Source organism: Rutidosis leptorrhynchoides, chromosome 10, assembly GCF_046630445.1.
Source record: "Rutidosis leptorrhynchoides isolate AG116_Rl617_1_P2 chromosome 10, CSIRO_AGI_Rlap_v1, whole genome shotgun sequence".
Lineage (NCBI taxonomy): Eukaryota > Viridiplantae > Streptophyta > Magnoliopsida > Asterales > Asteraceae > Rutidosis > Rutidosis leptorrhynchoides.
This window is the reverse complement of record NC_092342.1, coordinates 344,200,625-344,222,332: the sequence shown is the minus strand read 5'-3', so window position 1 is coordinate 344,222,332 and position 21,708 is coordinate 344,200,625. Positions and strand designations below refer to the sequence as shown.

Genomic DNA, 21,708 nt, shown 5'->3' with positions numbered 1-21,708 from the left:
ACTAACACCATTTCAAGTCAAAAACACGAATTTATAGAAATCTAGAGTTTTTAGAAAGTTACCCAAACGAGATGAAGTTGGTATCAAATTGTAGAGGATGAAGAGAGGATTCCAAATATGTAATTTGTTTTGAAGTTTGCTTCCCGATCCGGATTTAGATGATGATTTATGTTTGTGTTCTTGAGAGAAAAAAAGAAAGAAAGAAGGAAAAAGAAATGGATGAATGAGGGGTGGAGGTGGTGAGTGGTTGACTAGTCAACTACTAGCCACCTCTTTGGTCAAGTGGCGGAACTAGTCCCTCAAGTTTCAGAGCGGGTGCGGGAATTAACCAAACGAATATTTTTAAAACGCAAGTTAACGAGAGATGTTATAATTAAATGACGGAATTATTGTGAACGTTAGTCAACGGAAACTACGAATTTAAATAACGAAAGGTATTATTTAAAAGAAAAAGACGGTGTTAAAAATAAATTTAACGGAAAAAGGCGGGATGTTACATTATCCACACCTCAAAAGAAATTTCGTCCCGAAATTTAGTTGGAAGTAGTAGTCGTTGTTTCTTCCTCGAGATCTTGCGTTGTCGGTTCTACGAATAAGTGAAGGTACTCCCTTGGGTATTTCAACGAACTTTGACAGTCGGGATTTCACGTCGTCTTAGAGTTTGGGTTCACGATTCATGGTTTCGACCGGCCCTCCTAGGAATGAAGTTTATCGTCGATAGTGAGTTCATCAAAGAAGATAACAAGTTCTCGTTTCGCAAAACACGTCTTTGAGTTGATACATCGAACGTAGGATAAACGGAGACCCAAAATGAGTCGGAAAAGTCTAAACGGCTAGCGACGGGTCCAAAACACCCCAAGAATTTAAAGGATTAAAATACCGCGGATTTAGCTTCCTACGTGTTCCCGAAACGGATTGCACCTTTCCAAGGTGCGACTCCTAACGTGACGCGGTTTTCCCACGTGGAATTTGAAATGTTTACGTCTAACATCGGCGTAGCTCTTGGTGATTACGAGTCGCGTAGGGTTTTACCTGAATATGAATAAATTTTCTCGGTTGCTCATGAATAAACTCGGCCCCGGTGAATTGATCATCGTTTACTTTGTTCGACAAAAGAGAATGACGTTTCCGGTCACGTGTGGTTTCAAAAGGAGTGACGTTAAAACTCGAATGAAAATCATTGTAGTACGAGGATTCGGTTAAAGGAAAATACTTTTCTCAAGTAAATTTGAAGTTGGTAATACAAATTCGTATTATGGTTTTCAAGACTTAAATCGTATGTTTGTTCGGTCCGTCGGGTTGTGGATGGTACGCGGTACTCATGTCTAAATGCGGTCCCGAGGCTTTTTGTAAGGTACTCCAAAATCTAGAAGTGAAACGAGGATCTCGATCCGAAACGGGGTACATTTCCCTAAGGCATATTGAACAAGTTTGCTAGGAATTGAAAACGTTAGCTAGGACAAGTTTCTCAAGAAAATTCGCGTCGCGGAAGATTTATCGGTTTCCAAAAACGTTCGTCGGGGCAAGTTCTTATCGGGTTTTGAAAACGATTGTTAGGACTATCCACCCTCGCGGCGAATATTTGTACGACGTGAAGAGTCGCTCTCCATTGAGAATTTAGAATAAGGACCTCCTGAACCGGAAGTACGAGGGTGATGCAAGAGAAGTTCCCGCCCCGATGTGAGCATAACGAGTAGATTGTAGTTAGTCATTAAGACTGCGCGAGGACGAGCTAGTATACCCGTGTGACATACGGTTGAAGTCGAATGGAATCGGTAATTCATTCGGAAGCATAAGTATAGTTCGACAAAAATCGAAGGTGTGTCCCCGGTATGGTTGTTATAAATATTCTCGGAGTTTTCGGATGTCCAAACCTGAAAAGATGAAGTCATGTACATGGCACATGGTGGTGTTTAGGTTGATCGAGTCTAACCACCATCACGCGTCACTAGAACTTTGGTATGTCTTACCGTAATATAACCACGTTGATCGAGTGTCGTTATATTACGCTAACTCATACCTCCATTCCCACATCACTCTATAGATTCAAGTTCGTGTCATCGCGAAAATCTAAAATGAACAAAATGTAACGACGTCTCAAACGTTACTCGTATTAAATCGAAAGAATTTCTGCAACTCTAAGGAAGCGTTCCCCGAGGGAAGTGTATAAATGATTGTTAACGTCAAATCGGTTCGATTCAACAATAATGTATTTAGGTATGAAAAGAGTAACGAGTCATGATAACGAGTAGCACGCAACCGTAGTGATAAATGTTGATGACGATACTCACCTAGAGTAGTGATGGTAGTAACACCAAAAAGTAGATAGTAAGAAACACCAGTGGGAAACCGATAGTAAGTTGAAACGGTGGCAAATAACAATCCGGAAGACAGAGTTCCCGAACAAGTGTGACTAATGAAGTCGTCGTCATCCATACGTGTATGAATCATGAATTTACGTGTGTTACCAAAAAGTGGCGGAATACGAGTTCGTATGATGAAGGTTGGGTACCATTAAAAAGTTTGCCTAAGAATGATTCAAGTATAATGCACAAGTAGTCAAGTAAGTGCTATCTATAGCAAATGTATGTCAGAATGCAATGGCTAACTATCCGGTTGTAGTCTAGACTCACTAATGCGTCCTAACGACTCTGTTAGACACACTAATGCACGTCCTAGTTCCCTACAACCTGGCTCTGATACCACTTGTAACGACCCGACCAAAACCGTTATTGACGGCGCCGTTAACTTAGGTCCCGTTGCGTGGTCGTAGTCCCTATATGAGACTCGTTTGACCAAAATTATGTCGCATTCATTTGAAAGGTACAAGACTTGCAAGTTTAGTTTACAAAACCGTTCGACAACAAGTCTAAGTTTACAAAAGTCATAAAGTATAAATGAAATAACTTGCGACATAATTAGTTTAAAAACACAGTTGCTATAAATAGCGTAAGTATGTAAACAAAAGTTTGAATCCAAAAGTGCTATCCCTAGCGTATGCATGCATGGTTGACTCCAATCAAGTAATCAAAGAGTGCGGAAGCGTGTAACAAATAGCCATGTGAAAACCTGAGAAAACATAGAAGAATCTGTCAACGCAAAAACGTTGGTGAAATCATAGGTTTGAGTAAGTGAGTAAAAGTAAAGTAAGTCGAACCACAAGATTTGCAAAGTTGAAATAATAGTAGTACATTCTAAAAGTTAATATTCACGAGCACCCAATTATCAAAGCTTAACGTTCCGTCCGTTGAATACCCCATCAATTAGTGCTAGAACAACACTGTTCCCGAAAATATATTTCATTCGTAAACGGTAGCGAACCGTTTGAATGAGGGTTTGTCAAACCCATATGGCCATATAACATAAGTTCTCGCTTACACCATCTGATGTAACTAATGATAATCGGATTGAGGATTTTCGTTCTAAACTCGTATGTAGAATGTTTGTTTTCCCGTTCTTGTGTTCACTTAGTTCAAAAGAATCGTTTATGTTTTCTCATCCCAAAAATAAGTTCAAAAGAGTAAAAAGTGGGACTATGATCTCACCTCGAGTGCACGAGTATAAAAGTACTTCACAAAGTAACGTATGCATGAAAGTTGCTTAGCCTTGACCTAAACAAGTAAGTTATATCAATTAACCGGTTACGACACAAGGTCGGGTGAAATGTGTTCAATTAGTCCTATGGCTCGTTACGACTCGAATAGTATAGCATGTGAATCACGTTGTCAAGTTTCATGCAAGAATCAAGTATAAAAGCATGTTAGAACGATTGTAATAAAGTTTGAGTTGACATTTCAAAACCTTACCATTAGAAAGGAAATCTTATTACGTTTCCAACGATATTTGATTCATCGAAAACGGAGTTACGGTCAAAAAGTTATGGCCAAAACAAGTTTGCTGAAGTTCGGATGAAACAGGCAATTGTCACGGCGCGACAAATTGCTCCGCGGCGCGACAAATGCCTATGTTGAAGGTCAGAAAGCTTGAAAAACATGTTCTAAAATCACCCTTTGGGCCACGGCGCGACAAATTGCTCCGCGGCGCGACAATGGCCGTGGCCTGGTACCAGGTCAGTTTCAAATGTTCAAGTCTTGGTCAAAACTTCAAACAACCATAAAACGCAAACCGTAAACAACTAGAAGACGTATCTTATACCGTTGGAAAGCTCTTTTGACAAGGAACACAACTAAGCACTTATCATCAAACAAAAACAACATTTTCCATAACCGATTTCTCGTCAAGTGATCGTTTAAAAGTCCATTTTCAAAGTTTCAAGTTCATCAATTGCATTTTAAGTTTCGGGAATCCAATTCACACATATGATATGCCGTTTTGAAGGTAATGAAGCATACATTACTACTAAACACTAACAATTAACATTCCATGGCATTTAAACATCCAAATGTTCATGTCAAGAACTATCAAACCCTAGTCAAACATCACAAAATCATTAATCGGGTTTTTGAAGTTTTCTTAATCAACCTACACATCCAAACGAAGCTAGTGATACTAGTAACACAATTAAAACATGCACTTTAACAATCTAACAACATTAACTCATCCAAAATCAAGGATTAAGCAAACCCATTTCAAATGTTCAAACTAGTTACTCAAAACAACGAATCGAGCAAACAAAACATATATTCATGTTATACACGAGCCATAGACACTAACTAACACCATTTCAAGTCAAAAACACGAATTTATAGAAATCTAGAGTTTTTAGAAAGTTACCCAAACGAGATGAAGTTGGTATCAAATTGTAGAGGATGAAGAGAGGATTCCAAATATGTAATTTGTTTTGAAGTTTGCTTCCCGATCCGGATTTAGATGATGATTTATGTTTGTGTTCTTGAGAGAAAAAAAGAAAGAAAGAAGGAAAAAGAAATGGATGAATGAGGGGTGGAGGTGGTGAGTGGTTGACTAGTCAACTACTAGCCACCTCTTTGGTCAAGTGGCGGAACTAGTCCCTCAAGTTTCAGAGCGGGTGCGGGAATTAACCAAACGAATATTTTTAAAACGCAAGTTAACGAGAGATGTTATAATTAAATGACGGAATTATTGTGAACGTTAGTCAACGGAAACTACGAATTTAAATAACGAAAGGTATTATTTAAAAGAAAAAGACGGTGTTAAAAATAAATTTAACGGAAAAAGGCGGGATGTTACATCACTCTTGGTTAGGATTACACATATCTCACACACACTAACTAGGTTGTAATTACACTTTTGTGAATGAATTACAAATGAAGGTTTGCACCTCTATTTATATAAAACTTTGAGGAGGTGGAATGGTGTGAACATAACATGGTGTGAATACGAAAATGGTGGCTAGCCGTAATCGTTTCCAATTTTGCTACTTCCTTATGAGGAGGTGTATTGGTGTGAACGGAGAACAAGTTGCTAGCCGTCATTATTACCAATTTTGCTTATTCCATATGTGTTATCAAAAGTTGGCAACTTTCAACATCTAGAAAAATCTATTTTACGGTTAGAATGGCAACACCTAGATGACGGCATCTAGAAGATACGGCTGGAAGTCATCATGTCTATGTCTATGACATCATTCTTGTAATCAGTTATGTGCTACATTGTATATACTTTTTTGTTATTAACATATTTTTCGGATACTTTTCTTTACAACAAAACTCTTGTATTTTAAAGATTGTTTCATAAACGATAATTAAAATATTTAATCTCCAGTGTGCGTTCATTTAAGCTCGACTTTAAATACAAGTCAACTCGTGGCTCGTGAATCGCAAAATCATTTAAACCTTAGTAAAAACGGCCCAACTCAAAATAACCTGAATAATAAGTATATTATAATACGGAGTATTTTCTTGGAAAATAATCCATGGACCGGGTTTACCTAGTCAACCGACCCCGGTTATACTTGTACCGATGGGCGCGCCATACACACACCAGTGCCGTGTACATAAATATCTAAAATCGGTTCCATCAACGTTCTTCACCAATCTCCTTTCTCAAAAATTTCAGGTAAAAAAATAAATTTTGGTAATATACATACAATTAAACTACGCTTACAGGTTTTGATTATTTCCACTTCAATAATACTTTAGTTTATTTATATTTCCTTTATCAATTTCACAATCGTATACTCGTATAACTTTGATCGTTTTTCATATCCTAGGGCTTTCTGATTATTTGATTAGTTTAGAATTTCAAATTGATTAAATGAACGGAGAATTAGAGCTAGAAGAAGCTAGGGTTTCAGATGATCCTAGCGATTCAGATCCTTTGCTTTTGAATCATCAAAACGTTGATTCTCAATCACTGTTGACATCGTATACGCAATCGCCTGTTGTTGCGAGTTCAAGTGAAATAAATGAAGATGATGATGTTGAAGACGGTTCATTGATTGCTTGTCGAATTTGCCTCGAATATGATGGAGAGGAAGGTGATGAATTCTCTACGAATATTTCTTCACTAATTTGAGATCATTCATCATTATGTTTTGTTCTGTGCATATTAGTAATTGTTTGATTTGTGTATCATTAGTGATGATATGTGTATCAGTGTACGGTTTGCTCTTTAATTGTGTTGCTTTTATAAATTTAGGTTTGATAACTTACATCTGTTGGTTTATATTAGAGCTTATCCACTTATTATGTACTTTTACGAAGATCGTAAATCGTAGACACTTCTTTGAAAACTGTCTATTTACATATTGCTTTTGTGTACCGATCTCTCATTTGAATCGTTGTGTGGACATACTTTTGGTATCAGGCGACTACATTTGAAGTGTATTCCTACCAATTTGAGTCTAGTCTAATGAATGCGTAGACTTCTCTTCTGTTTTTTGGGTACATGAATCTGTTTTCTTAAGTCTTGTTCTCTTCTATATGTAGATGATGATTTGATATCTCCATGTATGTGTAAAGGCACTCAGCAGTTTGTGCATCGTTCATGCCTTGATCATTGGCGATCTGTTAAGGTAAGGGCCACTGTTTCTCATATTGTTTGATATAGAATTAATCTTCCGACACTTCTTACGTTCATATAGTGTTACTCTTAGCAGGAAGGGTCTGCCTTTTCACATTGCACAACTTGCAAAGCGCAGTTTCATCTAAGAGTCATCGAATTAGAAGAAAACTCATGGCGCAGAATCAAGTTCAGACTATTTGTTGCCAGAGATGTTTGCCTCGTATTTTTGGCTGTACAAACAGTTGAGTTTTCCATTTCACTTACTCTATTATAGACTGTACAATGATGTGATTAAATTCTTTAGTTTAGAATTTTGAGAAATTAAAGTAGACTACTATATTGGTGGATTATGTTCTTTTAATTTTTTTTTTTTTTTTTTTTTTTTTTAACTTTACTACTCTGTACTTGTATCATTCTCACCTAGAGTTTAAGATGTACGTATATTCATATGTATGCTATTACTGGCTTCTGAGTAATTCAAAAGAAATTGCTAAACAGGTGATTGGATTGATGGGGGGACTAGCATATCTTGCTGACAAAGACGGATCTTTTAGAGATTCATTTAGTGATAGTTGGGACCGTATATTGTCAAGACACCCAATACCATTCTACTATTGTATAGGTAAGTTATTCTCTTTATATTGTGTAACAAAAATTTAAAATGTTGTAGTTTTGCTAGCTTTCTTGTTCCACCACGACTTACTTCCAACCGGTTGCCACTTATGAGAACTCAAAACATGTTAGAATTATTGCTTAATGTAATAGTAAACCGATATCCTGTTGCATTATTTAAGAATGCCCTTGACAGCAATTAGTTCTCATTTGATTTTTTATGTTCTTGTGTAAAAAACTTGAAAAAAAAAAAAAAAAAGTTTAGCTGCAAGTGTTATTTAATTTTTATTTCTATTATGATGGCTATTCAAGCTATTGTAAATTTCGTCAACAGGGGTCCTTGTCTTTTTTGTATTGCTTGGGTTCTTTGGGATTATACTACACTGCTCTTCTTTCAATACCGATCCCAGGATGGCTGGGTGCCAAAACTGTTGTTACGGTTGGGGCGCGTTGGACTGTTTTCCAGCGTCAATGGAGGCATGCTTTGCTCTGGTTATAGTTTTTGTGGTCATATTTGCAATTCTTGGTATTGCATATGGCTTTCTTGCTGCCACCATGGCTATTCAAAGGATCTGGCAGAGACACTACCACATCCTCACTAAAAGAGAACTTACACAGGTAGTATATACTATATCTTTATCGTCTACTTTCAAATTATTTTATAATCTACCACAATTTATAACACATTTTGCATACTTTAACTTGGAAAATAATTTTACACTTGCTCTTGGTTAAAATCGTGTAATGTGATTGCTAACGATTAACTTTAAGATGGTTTTCGATACTTCTTTTCTAGATGTTAATTTCTTTTCTAGATGTTAATTACTCTTTATTTGGCAGGAGTATGTGGTGGAGGATCTTAAAGGGTGTTACACCCCTCCAAAACTGGATCCGGAGCACTTGGAACGTTTAAAAATGCTGAAGCTTTTGTAAACAGATAACTCCAATCGCACTTTTTTCAACACACTCTGTAGTCCTCGATACCAGAGATGATGTGATGACATTTCTGATGTTGTAGGTTACACTTGAAAGGCAATGCTTTTATGAAATTGTGTAGATTTTACTCGAAATACGAATACTTCAGTTGTCTAACGTACGTCTTAACTTTGTTCGTGTGCTCATCGAAACAACAAACCGATTTGCTCAAAAGTAATATTGAACGAGGCCCAGCTTCTATATGTTACATCTACTAACAAACAATTGGGCCTTGATTCAAATTTGTGAAATCTCTGCTACTCAAAATAAGGAACCAAAAGGTCACATCTTGATTCTTGACATAACTTAACCCCTTAGTTCTAAAATTTTCAGTAGTGTCCCATCATCCTAACTGTATGCATTGACATTGTAACGGGGGTTTATGTATATAGAACAGTGTAACTATTGGATATTGTTGGCCCGCGGCTTGTTCCTTATCCGAATAGTGCTGATCAGTGAAAGGATGAATACTTGAACAGGTAAGTTTTGGACGATCGATTGAGACCATTGTTTTGATGTAGGTCCTAAGCCCTATCCTTATGCAAAAACACGTTAACACGCGTTAGAATCCAAGTCGTTTATCACTTTCGACCAAGTAGATTCATATTGAGGTTCGCCTTAATCAAACCCGACATTAATGGACCTTATGGTGTTGTTCCAATAAATTATCTACAAAAGGATGCATTATTCATTATTGTATAATCTCCTCCTCGTTAGTTAATAACTTAATATTACTTTAATTAAGGCTAAAATTTAAGATTGAGATGTAAGTTTGAAGAAAAGGCATGTGTTTTGTCTCTTGATATCTCTTAAGAGGCAGCTCTTTTGTGTGTGTTAGAGAGCTCATGTAAAAGATTAGATAAACAATCATACGGACAAATTGGGTCATCAATAAATAAAGTCATAGCACAACTCTAATTTGTTGATATATATACTAATAAATCACACGCAAAGAATGCTAATTAAATAGAAGAAAAATCTTACATCATCATCATATGCATGACCAAATAGTAGGTTCTTAATTAAAGAGAATTAAGACATTAAAATATGTATTGAAGAAAATATAACCTAAGTTAGAGGGAGCAGATGAAATATGAAAAATATATATATATTACAAACTATATATTTGACGGTTATGATATAAAAATGCAATAAGTTAAATGATATCTACACATTTAATAATCATGACAAAACTGTCTAGTGATTGGCGTCCTCACATTATTAAGGTGATAACAGAAGGAATCCAAAACAATCACTGAGATAATTCAACTAAGAGGTGTATAGTTGAATCCAAATTTGACATCCTCAAATAATCTCAACAACAAAACTCAATTTACAAAAGTGGTGTATGATGGGAGGTAAGATATAGACATTCCTTCCTCTATTCTAGAATAAAGAGAGATCATTTCTCTATCCAGAGTTAAACACCTCAAGAATGGAGAAATTTGTCCCTCTCAATGATCTGTGGATAGAGAGATTGCTTCCGAATGGAATTAATCTACGGTTATTGTTGACTCGATTAATATAACCATTAATCCGATTAAAGAGAATATTAAGTTATTCATTTACCCGTTTAATTTGATTATTTGTAAGTAGCCTAGTGTCCGAGACGATATATATGAATACTTGGCATAATACTTTTTTAAGTTACAAAAGACAAATTATTTCAATGGAAAGACACATCATATGGTACTTTTTGCGGTGACAAGATTGAGTGCCCTACTTAAACAAACATTTTCAATTATTTGAATAAATTTGACTTTTTAACTCATTGCTAACTCAAATAAGATGTTATCTCATCACCATGCACTAATAATTTCTCAATTAATAATTGTATTGAATTGATCGACATAACACATGTTTACGTCAATCATATCATATCATTATCATATATAGTAATAGTAATAGTCACTTATCATTCTACCTTTTTATATAAATGGTTCTCAACGGTTTCGCCAACAATACAATAATTGATGATTGCCATTTACTACCAAAATATATATTGCACCGAGTATTTTAGCACACACTAGTTTATGAACCCTTGCTTCGCGTTGGGGTTCTATTGCGTTTAGTTTGTAAAATTATTTCGTGGCTAACGATGATGTCGTTGAAACGCAACTCGAGTCGAACTAAAAGGTATAATCCGTGAAAGATTTAAATGTTATTTTAAATTAACAATATATGTGCATCTCCGCGTTTTGCTATGGAATTGTCGACTTTTAAAAATTTAACGCAAAATCAACGTGTATGAAAAATATCTCAAATATTTAGCGTTTTTTTAAAAAACGTCCGTTTTGCGTATAGTTAGTGACATTGTGTTCCTAAAATTATTTCGAGTTTAATGATGGTGCCGGAAAAATTTAACTCGTTGCGAGCGAGAAGATATGACCCGTTGAATATTTGGGTGGAGTTTATTTAAGATTTTTTTATGAAAATAGGTGTTTAACACTTTACCCCCTGTTTAGGGGTCGATTTTAATTTTTGAAAAAAAGTGTGGGTGTTTTTTTGAAAAATAAAAAAAGGTGGGAAAAATAAAAAAAAGGAAAAAAAGGTGAAATGACGAAAACACCCTTTATACTATTCATCATTTTTGTCTGATAGATAGTATAGTAATCTCCTAATATAAAACAAGAAGCGGTGTAGCGGGGGGGGGGGGGTTTCGAGTGGTGGTTTGAAGTGGAAAAAACTGGAAGAAAAAAAACCGAGCGGTGTAGTTTGAAGGAAGTAAAAAAAAAAAAAAGCGAGGTTAGAATAGTGCTTAGGAGTGAATAGCATACTCATAGCAAATATATCCCAATCCGAGTCAACAAATATTATCCGAACGTACACCCAAATTAACCTTCTCTAATTGAATATTGAATGTATGTATATTATAAGAGAGAAATTATATTTTAGATATAGACTAAAACCACTACATATCTACAAGATAGGGGATCAGTATATTCTACAATTTTCATCCAATATGAGGATCTGTTATAGCCACCATAATTCTCTTCGTCTTTTGCATCATGTTTTTTTATTAATGATACGCCCCAAAAATCGTATCAAATATTTCATATTTCGAATGCTAATTATCTGCTTCCAATATATTGTTGCCACGATAAATTGTATTTGGATAGATACGATGGATTTAATTAATAATTGTTTCGTAATAATACATTAACATTCAGGGAGATCAATCTCTTGTATTAGAAAAGATAAAAAAAAAATCAAATTAAGAAACCCACAAAACGAAACCCTAAGCGCCGCTCATCTCCGTTCTCTTTTCCGGCGGGTTCAAACGCCGGGAATCCACTCATCTTTATCATGCCGTCGATTGATGACCACATCAACACCGCTAAGGTCGCAACATCCATGTACGTAACGAATTTTCCACACTCCTTTGGAATCAATGATTTACGCAATGTTTGTATTGAACATGGCAAGGTGCTGGACGTTTACATTGCCAAAAAGTTATCAAAACAAGGATGTCGTTTTGCGTTCGTTAGATTTCTTCACGTCGATTCAGTCAGATCGTTGGCTCTTCGATTATCCGCGGTCTGGATTGGAAGCTTCCACTTATATGCGGCTCCTGCTCGTTTTGGGAGAGATGAATTACCTAAGAAGTCTGTTATCTCGCAAGGTAATCCTGACTCTGGATTCATCCATCCGACTAGAATTCCTAATTTTAATGATTTTCCGGATCTTAAGATGAATTCTTATGCATCTGTACTACATGGGAATAAAGTTACACCCCCTCAGATTGTTACACCGAAGCACATTACCATCCCTGATGTTGATCTTTGTTCCAGTAAAGATGTTCCTTTTATTTTGTTTCTGAAACTGAAGGATCCCGTCATTATTCCCTTTATTAAAAGAATTTGGTTATTAGAAGGTTTCAATGACGTGGATTATCATCACCTCGGTGGTGCTTGGATAGATGTTGTATTTTCTAATGAGGAATCCATGATTAACTTTAAAAATAACGAGGTTATACAAACTTATTTGGAAGATTACAGAACCTTTGATGATTCTTTTGTCGTTAAAGATCGCGCTGTGTGGATTGATTTAATGGGCCTACCAGCCTGTGCTTGGACTGATGCATCATACAAAAGAATTTCACGTTCTTTTGGATCTAAATCATTCTCCTTGAAACGAGAAGGAAAAAATGGAATGGGTAAGCTTTGCATTATAACAGATCGTTTGAATTATATTCATGATACTATTTCGGTTAAAGTTAAAAACAAAATGTATCAAGTTCTTGTCCGTGAAATTACCAATTGGATTCCTGAAATTCTTAAACCAGAAGAAGATAACTCACCTACTGAATCAGAAGATCATGTTTCTGAAGTTAGTGAATCCCCTTTTATACATTTCGATGGTAATAGTGATGAAGTGATCCCAGACTCTTTCCTTTCTGAGAAAAATGAGGAAGTGAACAAAGGTGTTAATAACTCGACCCAAGCTGAACAAGTATTCGAACATGTCCCAAAACTGAATGATGACGCATCAACTTCTTTAAATAATGAACTCCCAAAGCAACAATCTCCTTCATCTTTATCGAAACCCCCTGGTTTTAATGGTGTTCGTTTTCACTCCCCCCTATCTAGTAGAGCTGAAGGATATAATGCTTCATCCTTACGAGAGCATAATAATCTGAACATGCAAATTGATTTCATCAAGTTTGGTGAGGTATTGGGCTATGATATGAAGAACTGTCCTAATGAAATTCAGAAAGTGATCTATGGTATGAGAGGTAGCAAACTGATCTCATGAATTTATTATCGTTGAATATTGGAGGCGGAGTAACATCTTTTTTTAAACATAGATGGGTTAGCAAGTTATGCAAGGATCATGCGATTACGATTCTTGGGATCGAAGAGACAAAGATGTCTACTTTGAACCACTTTGCTGTCAAAGCGTTGTGGGGAAATTTTAATTTTAAGGTAGCTGCGTCTTGTGCTAGAGGTCGTTCAGGTGGTATTCTCACCATTTGGGACCCTAACAGCTTTAATTGCAGTAGAGTAATTTCTTTCAATAATATGCTGATTGTCGAGGGTCGATTTTCTGAGAGGGACTCTCCGTGTTTCTTAATTAACGTGTATGCTCCTCAATCGAGACGCCAGAAAAAGCGCATTTGGAATTTCATTCTTTCTTTCATCGATAATAATGATGGCGACTTTATCATTTTTGGCGACTTTAATTCGGTGAGATATTCACATGAACGCTTTGGTACTCACTTCAATCATTTAGAAGCTGCTGACTTTAATGATTTTATTGCTAACGGAGGCCTCATTGACATTCCTTTAGGAGGAAGGGCTTTTACAAGAGTGAATAAATCTTTCACTCAACGTTCTAAAATTGATAGATTCTTGGTATCTAATGGAATTGTAGATGTGTTCCCTCATGTTACGGGCAAGATTCTCTCCAACTTATGGTCGGATCATTGTCCCATTCTCCTATGTAATGACATTGTCGATTATGGCCCGACACCATTTAAACTTTTTCACTCTTGGTTTGATCTCGAAAATTTTGACAAGACGGTCGAGGATGCATGGAATGATCTGTCTCAAAGAGCTAGCTCAAATCCGCAAATTAGATTCAAAGATAAATTGAAACATGTAAAAGCTGCACTGAAGTCATGGAGTAAGGATATTCGATCATCTTCTAACTGTAACAAAATTGAGCTCACTAAGAAAATTGCAGATATTGATGCTCAGTTAGATTCGAAATCTGATTACTCCTCTTTGGCCACTTCTAGATCTTGTGCTCTAAAAGACCTAGCTATTATTGAACAAATGGAGGCAGCAAACATGGCTCAAAAAAACAAACGTTTAATTCATGGAATGGGGGATGAAAATTCTACTTTTTTTCATGCAAATCTTAATAGAAAACGAAAAAAATTGCAAGTTGCAGGTATCATGTCTAACGGGCTTTGGATTACCGACCCTCCTCTGGTAAAAGAAACTTTCTTTCGATTTTTTAAAGAGAAATTTGCTCCTTCAGCGCATGCTCAGATTATCAATCAAAGTCGTCATCTCAAGTTACTTTCTAGAGACAACGCTAATTTTCTTATCTCACCGTTTTCGAACAACGAAATCAAGGATGCTGTTTGGTCTTGCGGTAGTGAAAAATCTCCCGGCCCGGACGGTTTCTCCTTTAAGTTCATAAAGCATTTCTGGGACCTCCTGAAGACTGATATTATTGCTTTAGTTCACGATTTTCAGGATTCGTGCATGATACCGAGAGGATGTAACTCCTCTTTCTTTTCTTTAATCCCAAAAAAAGACAACCCGATTCATGTTCAAGATTTTAGACCGATTAGTCTCATTGGCATTCAGTATAAGATCATTGCTAAACTCCTTGCCATTAGGCTTTCTATGGTGATTGATGAAGTCATAAGCCCGGAACAGACTGCTTATATTAAGGGTCGTCAAATTCTTGATAGCCCCTTAGTTATCAATGAGGTTGTAAGTTGGTGCAAAAAACGTAAAAAGAAGATGATGATTTTTAAGGTAGATTTCGAGAAGGCTTTCAACTCGATTCATTGGGATTACATTTATTCGATGATGTCATTTCTTGGATTTCATTCAACTTGGATTAGTTAGATTCGGGCATGTCTCTCTTCGTCCAAAGCTTCTCTTCTTCTAAATGGCAGTCCATCTTCGGAATTCGATATTGGTAAAGGGCTCCGTCAAGGCAATCCTTTATCACCATTACTCTTTATTATTGGTATGGAAGGCCTCCATGCAGCGATTCAGGATGCTATTGATGCCTCTCTTTATTGCGGGCTTAAAGTGGGTAGTGCGCAATCTCATGTTTCGATTTCTCTTTACTTGTATGCCGATGATGTTCTTTTTGTAGGTGAATGGAAGGAGTCGAATGTGCATAATCTGTTATACATTCTTGGTTGTTTTTATGCGGTTTCAGGATTAAGAATTAATATTCATAAATCCTCGTTGTTTGGAGTTGGTGTATCGCAGCATGAGATTGCTCGTCTTGCTTCGGATTTAGGTTGTGAAGCCGCATGCTTTCCTTTTACATTTCTTGGAATTCCGGTCGGCCAAAATATGAGTCGAGTGGATAGTTGGTCGCATATTATTGACAAAACAAAGAAGCGGTTATCATCATGGAAAGCAAACATGATCTCTATTGGAGGACGTCTCACACTGATCAAATCGGTACTTGGTTCACTCGGTACTTATTTCTTTTCGATTTTTAAGGCTCCAAAACAGATTATTAATCATCTTGAGGCCTTGCGAGCTAAATTTTTTTGGGGAGGAAAAGACAGTGAGCATAAAATACATTGGGTTAATTGGCGTTTGGTTATGAACCCTTTGGATCATGGAGGTTTAGGCGTAAACAGCCTTGCTTCCCTAAATCGTGCTCTCCTATACAAATGGAGATGGAGATTTTTCAATAACAAGGATAGTTGTTGGGCTAAAATCATTCTTGCCATTCATGGTTCATGCCACAATGGAAACATTCCAAGCAATAAAGAAGCGCCTGGTATGTGGCTAAATATAAATAAGTGTATTGATCAGTTACACGATTCAAATGCTATCGTGCCATCAAGAATGTCGAAAAAAATTGGTGATGGGTGTGACACAAAATTTTGGACTGACCAATGGATTGGGGACACTATTCTGGCTACGCGATTTCCTAGACTTTTTGCTCTTGATTGTCACTCGCATTCGACTATTGCTTTCAAATTCTTAAATGGCGAATGGCGATGGTCATGGCATCATGTTCCGAGAGGGGGTGCCGAGCAACAACAGCTCACCGAGCTCCTTAGCATCTTAAACGATTTTAGTCTAACAGTTGATCCGGATTATTGGATTTGGGATGGTCCAAATGCATGCTTCTCTGTTTCACATGCTAGATGCTTAATTGATGCCCATGAACTGGCACCTTTTACTCGTCCAACTTATTGGTGCAAGTACGTTCCTTTAAAAGTCAATGTTTTCAATTGGCGTCTCCGTATCAATCGGCTTCCGACGAAAGATAATCTTGCGCTCCGTAACATCAATATTCAAAACCTTCGATGTGGGCTTTGTAATAATGATCCAGAAAGTGTCAATCATTTATTTGCTTTTTGTTCTACATCCTCTCTTATTTGGCATCGCGTTCAATTGTGGATCGGCTTGTCTCTTCCAAATTGGTCTTCGGTGGAGGATATATGGGCTTGGGTAGATGGAGTACCGATCACGGGACATCAAAGAATCATTCTCAGAGTCATATTTCTTTCGGCCGTTTGGAATATTTGGAGGTTTCGGAATAGTATTGTCTTCAAAGACCCATTCATTCGAGCTAACACTGTTTTTGATACCATCGTGGTTTTCGGTTTTAATTGGTTATATTCTAGATTTTGTAAAACTAGAATAAACTGGACGTCATGGCTTCAAAATCCTTTATACTCTTTGTAATTTTTCTAGCGATTTGCTAGTTTCTTTATAAAATTTACTGCAGTTCAAAAAAAAAGGAATAAAGATTAAATAGGGGAATGATGGTTTATAAGGTGTTGGTGATTTTAGTGTCATCTAACAATGATTTTAGTTAATTGAGATTTACTTGGAAAACAAGAATTATCTAATAATACTTAACAACAAATTTAGAGAATGTGGAATGCAAGCCCGTAAGAGTTGACTAGATACTGTTACGAAAATAGCCGGGATAAAGGGGGTCGCGCCCCCTTGCAGGGTCTATAGGACAGCGCCCCTACTTGGGGTCCGCTTCCAGGTGAGAAGTTGGGGGTCATATTGTTCTTGCATGCAATCAAATCACGTTCTTGTCTTATCCCATTTAGGATTTCCTGATACCCGGGGTTTGTAGGGTCGAAATAGATAATTATAAAGTGTTTCATGAATCAAGAACCAATAATATTATCAATTTCATACCCTCTATTTCTAACATAAGACAAGACAGACAAAATGAGTCGACACAGTAATCGATAGGCAGTGTAGGAGTCGGATAAAAGAACATGTTTAGGATAAGTTCGATATACTTAAGGAAGTCCGGATTAGAAGATGATTCATGAGTGAACATGGTTTCCCGTCGTAGGGTAGAAAGGTATGGCAAGACATGTCGAATGGGAATGTCCGGCTAAGACGTGCTAGATAGGAATACTTGGAGAATACTTTGGTTGTGTTTACGCATAATCCCTTTAGCTTGGACAAATCATGTGCGCTATCCGGTGGCCTGTCACATGCCCGAAAATATCTAGGCAGAGGAACGTGAACGGAGCGTTTGTGCCACGTCAGCCCGAATATCTATGAAAGTTTGATACACCTAAGAACAGTACGTGTGCCACGTCAGTCATCTCTGCAACAAATTTTCCCGCCTATAAATAGACCTCATGAGTCATTCATTTCACATAACTCCACTCATTACAAATTTACTCTACCAAAATCACATCCCAGGCATAAGTTTGCTCACTTCCGGTTGAATTTCGATTATCTTCATCGGAGTTCATCGCCTTAGATATTGATTAGTCAATGTAATTGAGTAGATTAAGGCAATAGATTGTTCTACACCCTCACGAATCTAGATTCCGATTGAGTTTGCACGATTGTCGGAGATAAAACAAGCAATCAATCATATTGTTTCCAATTTAAGCACTCAAACCTGTTACTCGCAGTTTTAGGTTTGACCATTTATTATTGCGTTATGTATTCTTATGTGGTTATTTATAGTCGTGTTGGGTTTATTTGTGGTTGTTGTTTAGTTATGATAGGTGTTATTTGATTACGGGTTAGTTATGAGTTAATTGTTGTGTAGTATTGATGTGACGCCGATGCATCAGTTAAGAAATTCAATTATGTTACTTATGATATGTATTGTTTAATTATAAGTTAGGTATGAATTAGTTCTAGTGTGTATAGTTGATGTCACAACTAGAAATTCTGTTAGGTTAGTTATGATCGAAAGTAGTCTAAAACTATATCGTTCAGGTGTAATGAGGATTTTCAATATATGTAGATGTTAGATTAATAACACAAAGATAGCTTGATAGTCGGTATTCTCACAAGAGATCTCAACTTTAAATCTTACTAACAATATATCTTGGTGTAATAGGAATATGATCGAATATATTTACAAGAATATATTGATATGGTGCGTATATTCGAGGAAATTTTTTTCTCTTACTACGGAAACTATTATCCGTTTAGTAAATGTTAGGTTAAATAAATAATATATAAAGAAGATGAAAGTTGCGTAACTTTTTGCAAGGCCTTTTCAACAATGTATGTGTTTGCCATTATTCTTTAAATGGAATACTGTAGGTTTATAATAATAATAATAATAATAATAATAATAATAATAATAATAATAATAATAATAATAATAATAATAATAATAATAATAATAATACTAATACTAATAATAATTACTGTAGGTTTGACACAGTCTGGGCTTTCTGACTTTGTCCCTGGACGTGCTGTGGTTGATGCGGCTCGTCGGAAGCGGGTCAAGTACGAATCTAGCTGTCAGGCGATTGGTTATGGTTTCATTCCTTTCTCATTTTCTTCCCTTGGGGAATTAGAAAAGGATGCTGTTTCTTTGCTAAAGCGGGTTCAGAAGAGTTCGATGGCGCAATATATTGGTGCCGGTGATGCTGCTCATATTTTTACTAGGAAAGGTTTTGCTATTGCTAGAGGTGTGGGGGCTCAGATTGTCTCTAGGCTTCCCACTAATTTTTTGTAAGTTTTAATACTTTTAAGTTTATAATAATAATAATAATAATAATAATAATAATAATAATAATAATAATAATAATAATAATAATAATAATAATAATAATAATAATAATAATAAATCAATAATTTGAAACTTTAAATCAACATTTGTTTGAGATGTTACATTCATTGAAATGAAAAGACACATTTACATTTTATGACATTAAAATAATATTTTTTCTACTAAATTAGGAAAAGTTAACGATAGTTGAAAGGTGTAACTATTGATACCATTTAATATTAACATCTTTAGAAAAGCTTAGCAAAGTAACCTTAAAACCTGAAGCCAATTGAAACGCAATCTATTATAAACATAAGATAGTTGTCTTGAAATTTGATTTCTACAACAAAACGAAAAAAACAATATGAAAAGGATGACACGTGATCGATGGAATCAAGCAAATTTGTTTTGGAACAAATCGTTGTACGTATTAGCAACAGGCAGTGGCGGAAATAGACATTTTTTTCATTGAGGGTGAAATTTTTTTTAAAAACGTAGCAATTTTTTTTTGGGCAAACTATGAAGCCTTTTAGGCAAAATTTGGAGGTTTTTAGCCAAAATTTGTTTTTTTTTTCAAAAATTGAAGGTTTTTAGACAAATCTTTAAAGTTTTTGGGCAAAATTTGTAGGATTTTGGACAAAATTTTGAGACCTTGGGGGCAAAATATGAAGACTTTTAACCAAAATTTTTTTTTATTAGGTTCGAAAAGAAAAAACCCAAAATTTTTGCACTAAAAAAAACAAATTTCTCTGGGGGCAGGTGACCCCACTTGCCCCTCTTCATTTTCGCCCCTGGCAACAGGTTTAGGTGGTGCATTACAACCTTAGTATAGTAATCTTTGTTTCACAAATAACTTTTTATGTTGGATGTTTTTTTTTAAAAGTTAACTTTCAATGTCAAATATAAGTACGAGTGTAAAAATGTCTACATACATTCTCAAAATGTTATGTTTGGCAATTTGTGTATTATAGTTGATTAATAGAGTACTCGACAACTCGGGGTGACTCGAAAAGTACTCACGTGTTTATTACGTTTGAATTTGATCGAGTTTGATTACACGGTTTGAAGCTCTCTAAAAACTGAGTACTAGCTAAGTATTCGACGAGTAATTTTAAGTTTTGTAACCACGTTCAGAGAGAATGGGAGAGAGAGAGAAACTATTGGGAGAGAGAGAGCTAGGGCGGCAGGCACGGCTAGGGGTAAGGATGGCTACAACGGTGACTATAGGCACAATTCCAAGTGGTCGAGCCGAAAACATCTTACGTCGTTCATGTTTTTCAACTTCCCGGAAGACACGAAGGTGGTGGACCTATGGAAAATCTTCAAACCCTATGGTTCGGTTCGAGATGTCTACATTGATGTGAAGAGGCTACGGAATGGCAACCGGTTTGCTTTCGTTAGGTTTGCAGATATAAGTGATGCTGGGAGAATGTTAAGATCTCTAGAAAACATCAAGTTCAATGGCTGCCCCATAAAAATCTTCATGGCAACTGAAAGAAACCCTAATCCAGGTCCTGATAAGGGGGCGCCAGCAGTAAACCTGATGGGAATGGGGCAAAATGGAATAAGTTTCGGGATGGAAGAAGATTCAATGATGTGGTAGGCAACAAGAACGTTGATCTAAGAGACATATTGAAAAACAAAAGAGCGATGGATACTTCCTCCATCGACGCTAGTGTAGGTCTAAATAAAGAAAAGTTATTGGTGATTGAGGATAACAACTCAAACTGCGAAATCCTGCAAAAGGCAATTGTGTGTGAAGCCATTAGCTTGGAGGCTCTTCAAAACCTCGAGCTAATCTGCAAAGAAGATGGGTTCCAGGACGCTCAAATAAAATATCTTGGTAGGTTGAATGTCTTGATTATTTTTGAGTCAAAGGAAGCTGCTGAAAGTGTACTAAACCAATCCAACCATCCATTAAGAAGATGGATTATCAAAGTTATGAGATGGGATAAGGCATGGTGGCCTGATGGAAGAATGTCTTGGCTTAGGATATCGGGTGTTCCACCTCACTGCTGGACAGAAAAAACTTTTACGTCTATTGCAGAATGGTGGGGCGTTGTTTACGATCTTGAGAATTGCTCTCTAAATGGGAATCAAAGGTTTAGTCATGGCAGGGTTTTTGTCAAACTGTTTAACCCTGAGGTGGTCAATGATTCCTTAAAACTCAAGCATAAGTACAGCATCTATTTTGTTAATATATCAGAAGAAGGAAAAGATTATCCTAATAGGGTTAGGGGTGAAGAAGTGAGTGATAGATGGGATTTGAGCTCGGATTATAGTTCTGAGTTTGTTGATTCAGACGACTACTCATCTGATGAGGTTACATTAGTCCCTTCTGATGATGATGATGATGATGATACTCCAAAAGACATTAATGACTCCTATGAACCAGTGATCGGGACAGGGTCCATGAAAAAATAGGATTCTGGTGGACGTACCGGAAAAAACTCCGGTACA

General features: G+C 36.4%; 1 protein-coding gene across 1 annotated transcript; it reads left to right on the top strand.

The window, feature by feature from the left end:
- Positions 1–5,915: 5,915 nt before the first annotated feature.
- LOC139872545 (uncharacterized) lies at positions 5,916–8,674 on the top strand. The gene is made up of 7 exons (XM_071860437.1): positions 5,916–5,997; positions 6,152–6,418; positions 6,870–6,955; positions 7,040–7,186; positions 7,444–7,567; positions 7,892–8,175; positions 8,398–8,674. Exons 2-7 carry the CDS (start codon positions 6,196–6,198, stop codon positions 8,488–8,490), a joined length of 957 nt encoding a protein of 318 aa, XP_071716538.1. The 5' UTR covers positions 5,916–5,997; positions 6,152–6,195; the 3' UTR covers positions 8,491–8,674.
- The last annotated feature ends 13,034 nt before the right edge of the window (positions 8,675–21,708 follow it).

What these genes read in the sequence shown, in the direction of transcription:
- LOC139872545 (XM_071860437.1), top strand. Translation starts at nt 6,196, where the DNA reads ATGAACGGAGAATTAGAGCTAGAAGAAGCTAGGGTTTCAGATGATCCT. An exon ending in CGAATATGATGGAGAGGAAG is followed by an intron (nt 6,419 to 6,869) that starts GTGATGAATTCT and finishes TTCTATATGTAG; the next exon opens with ATGATGATTTGATATCTCCA. An exon ending in CTAAAAGAGAACTTACACAG is followed by an intron (nt 8,176 to 8,397) that starts GTAGTATATACT and finishes TTTATTTGGCAG; the next exon opens with GAGTATGTGGTGGAGGATCT.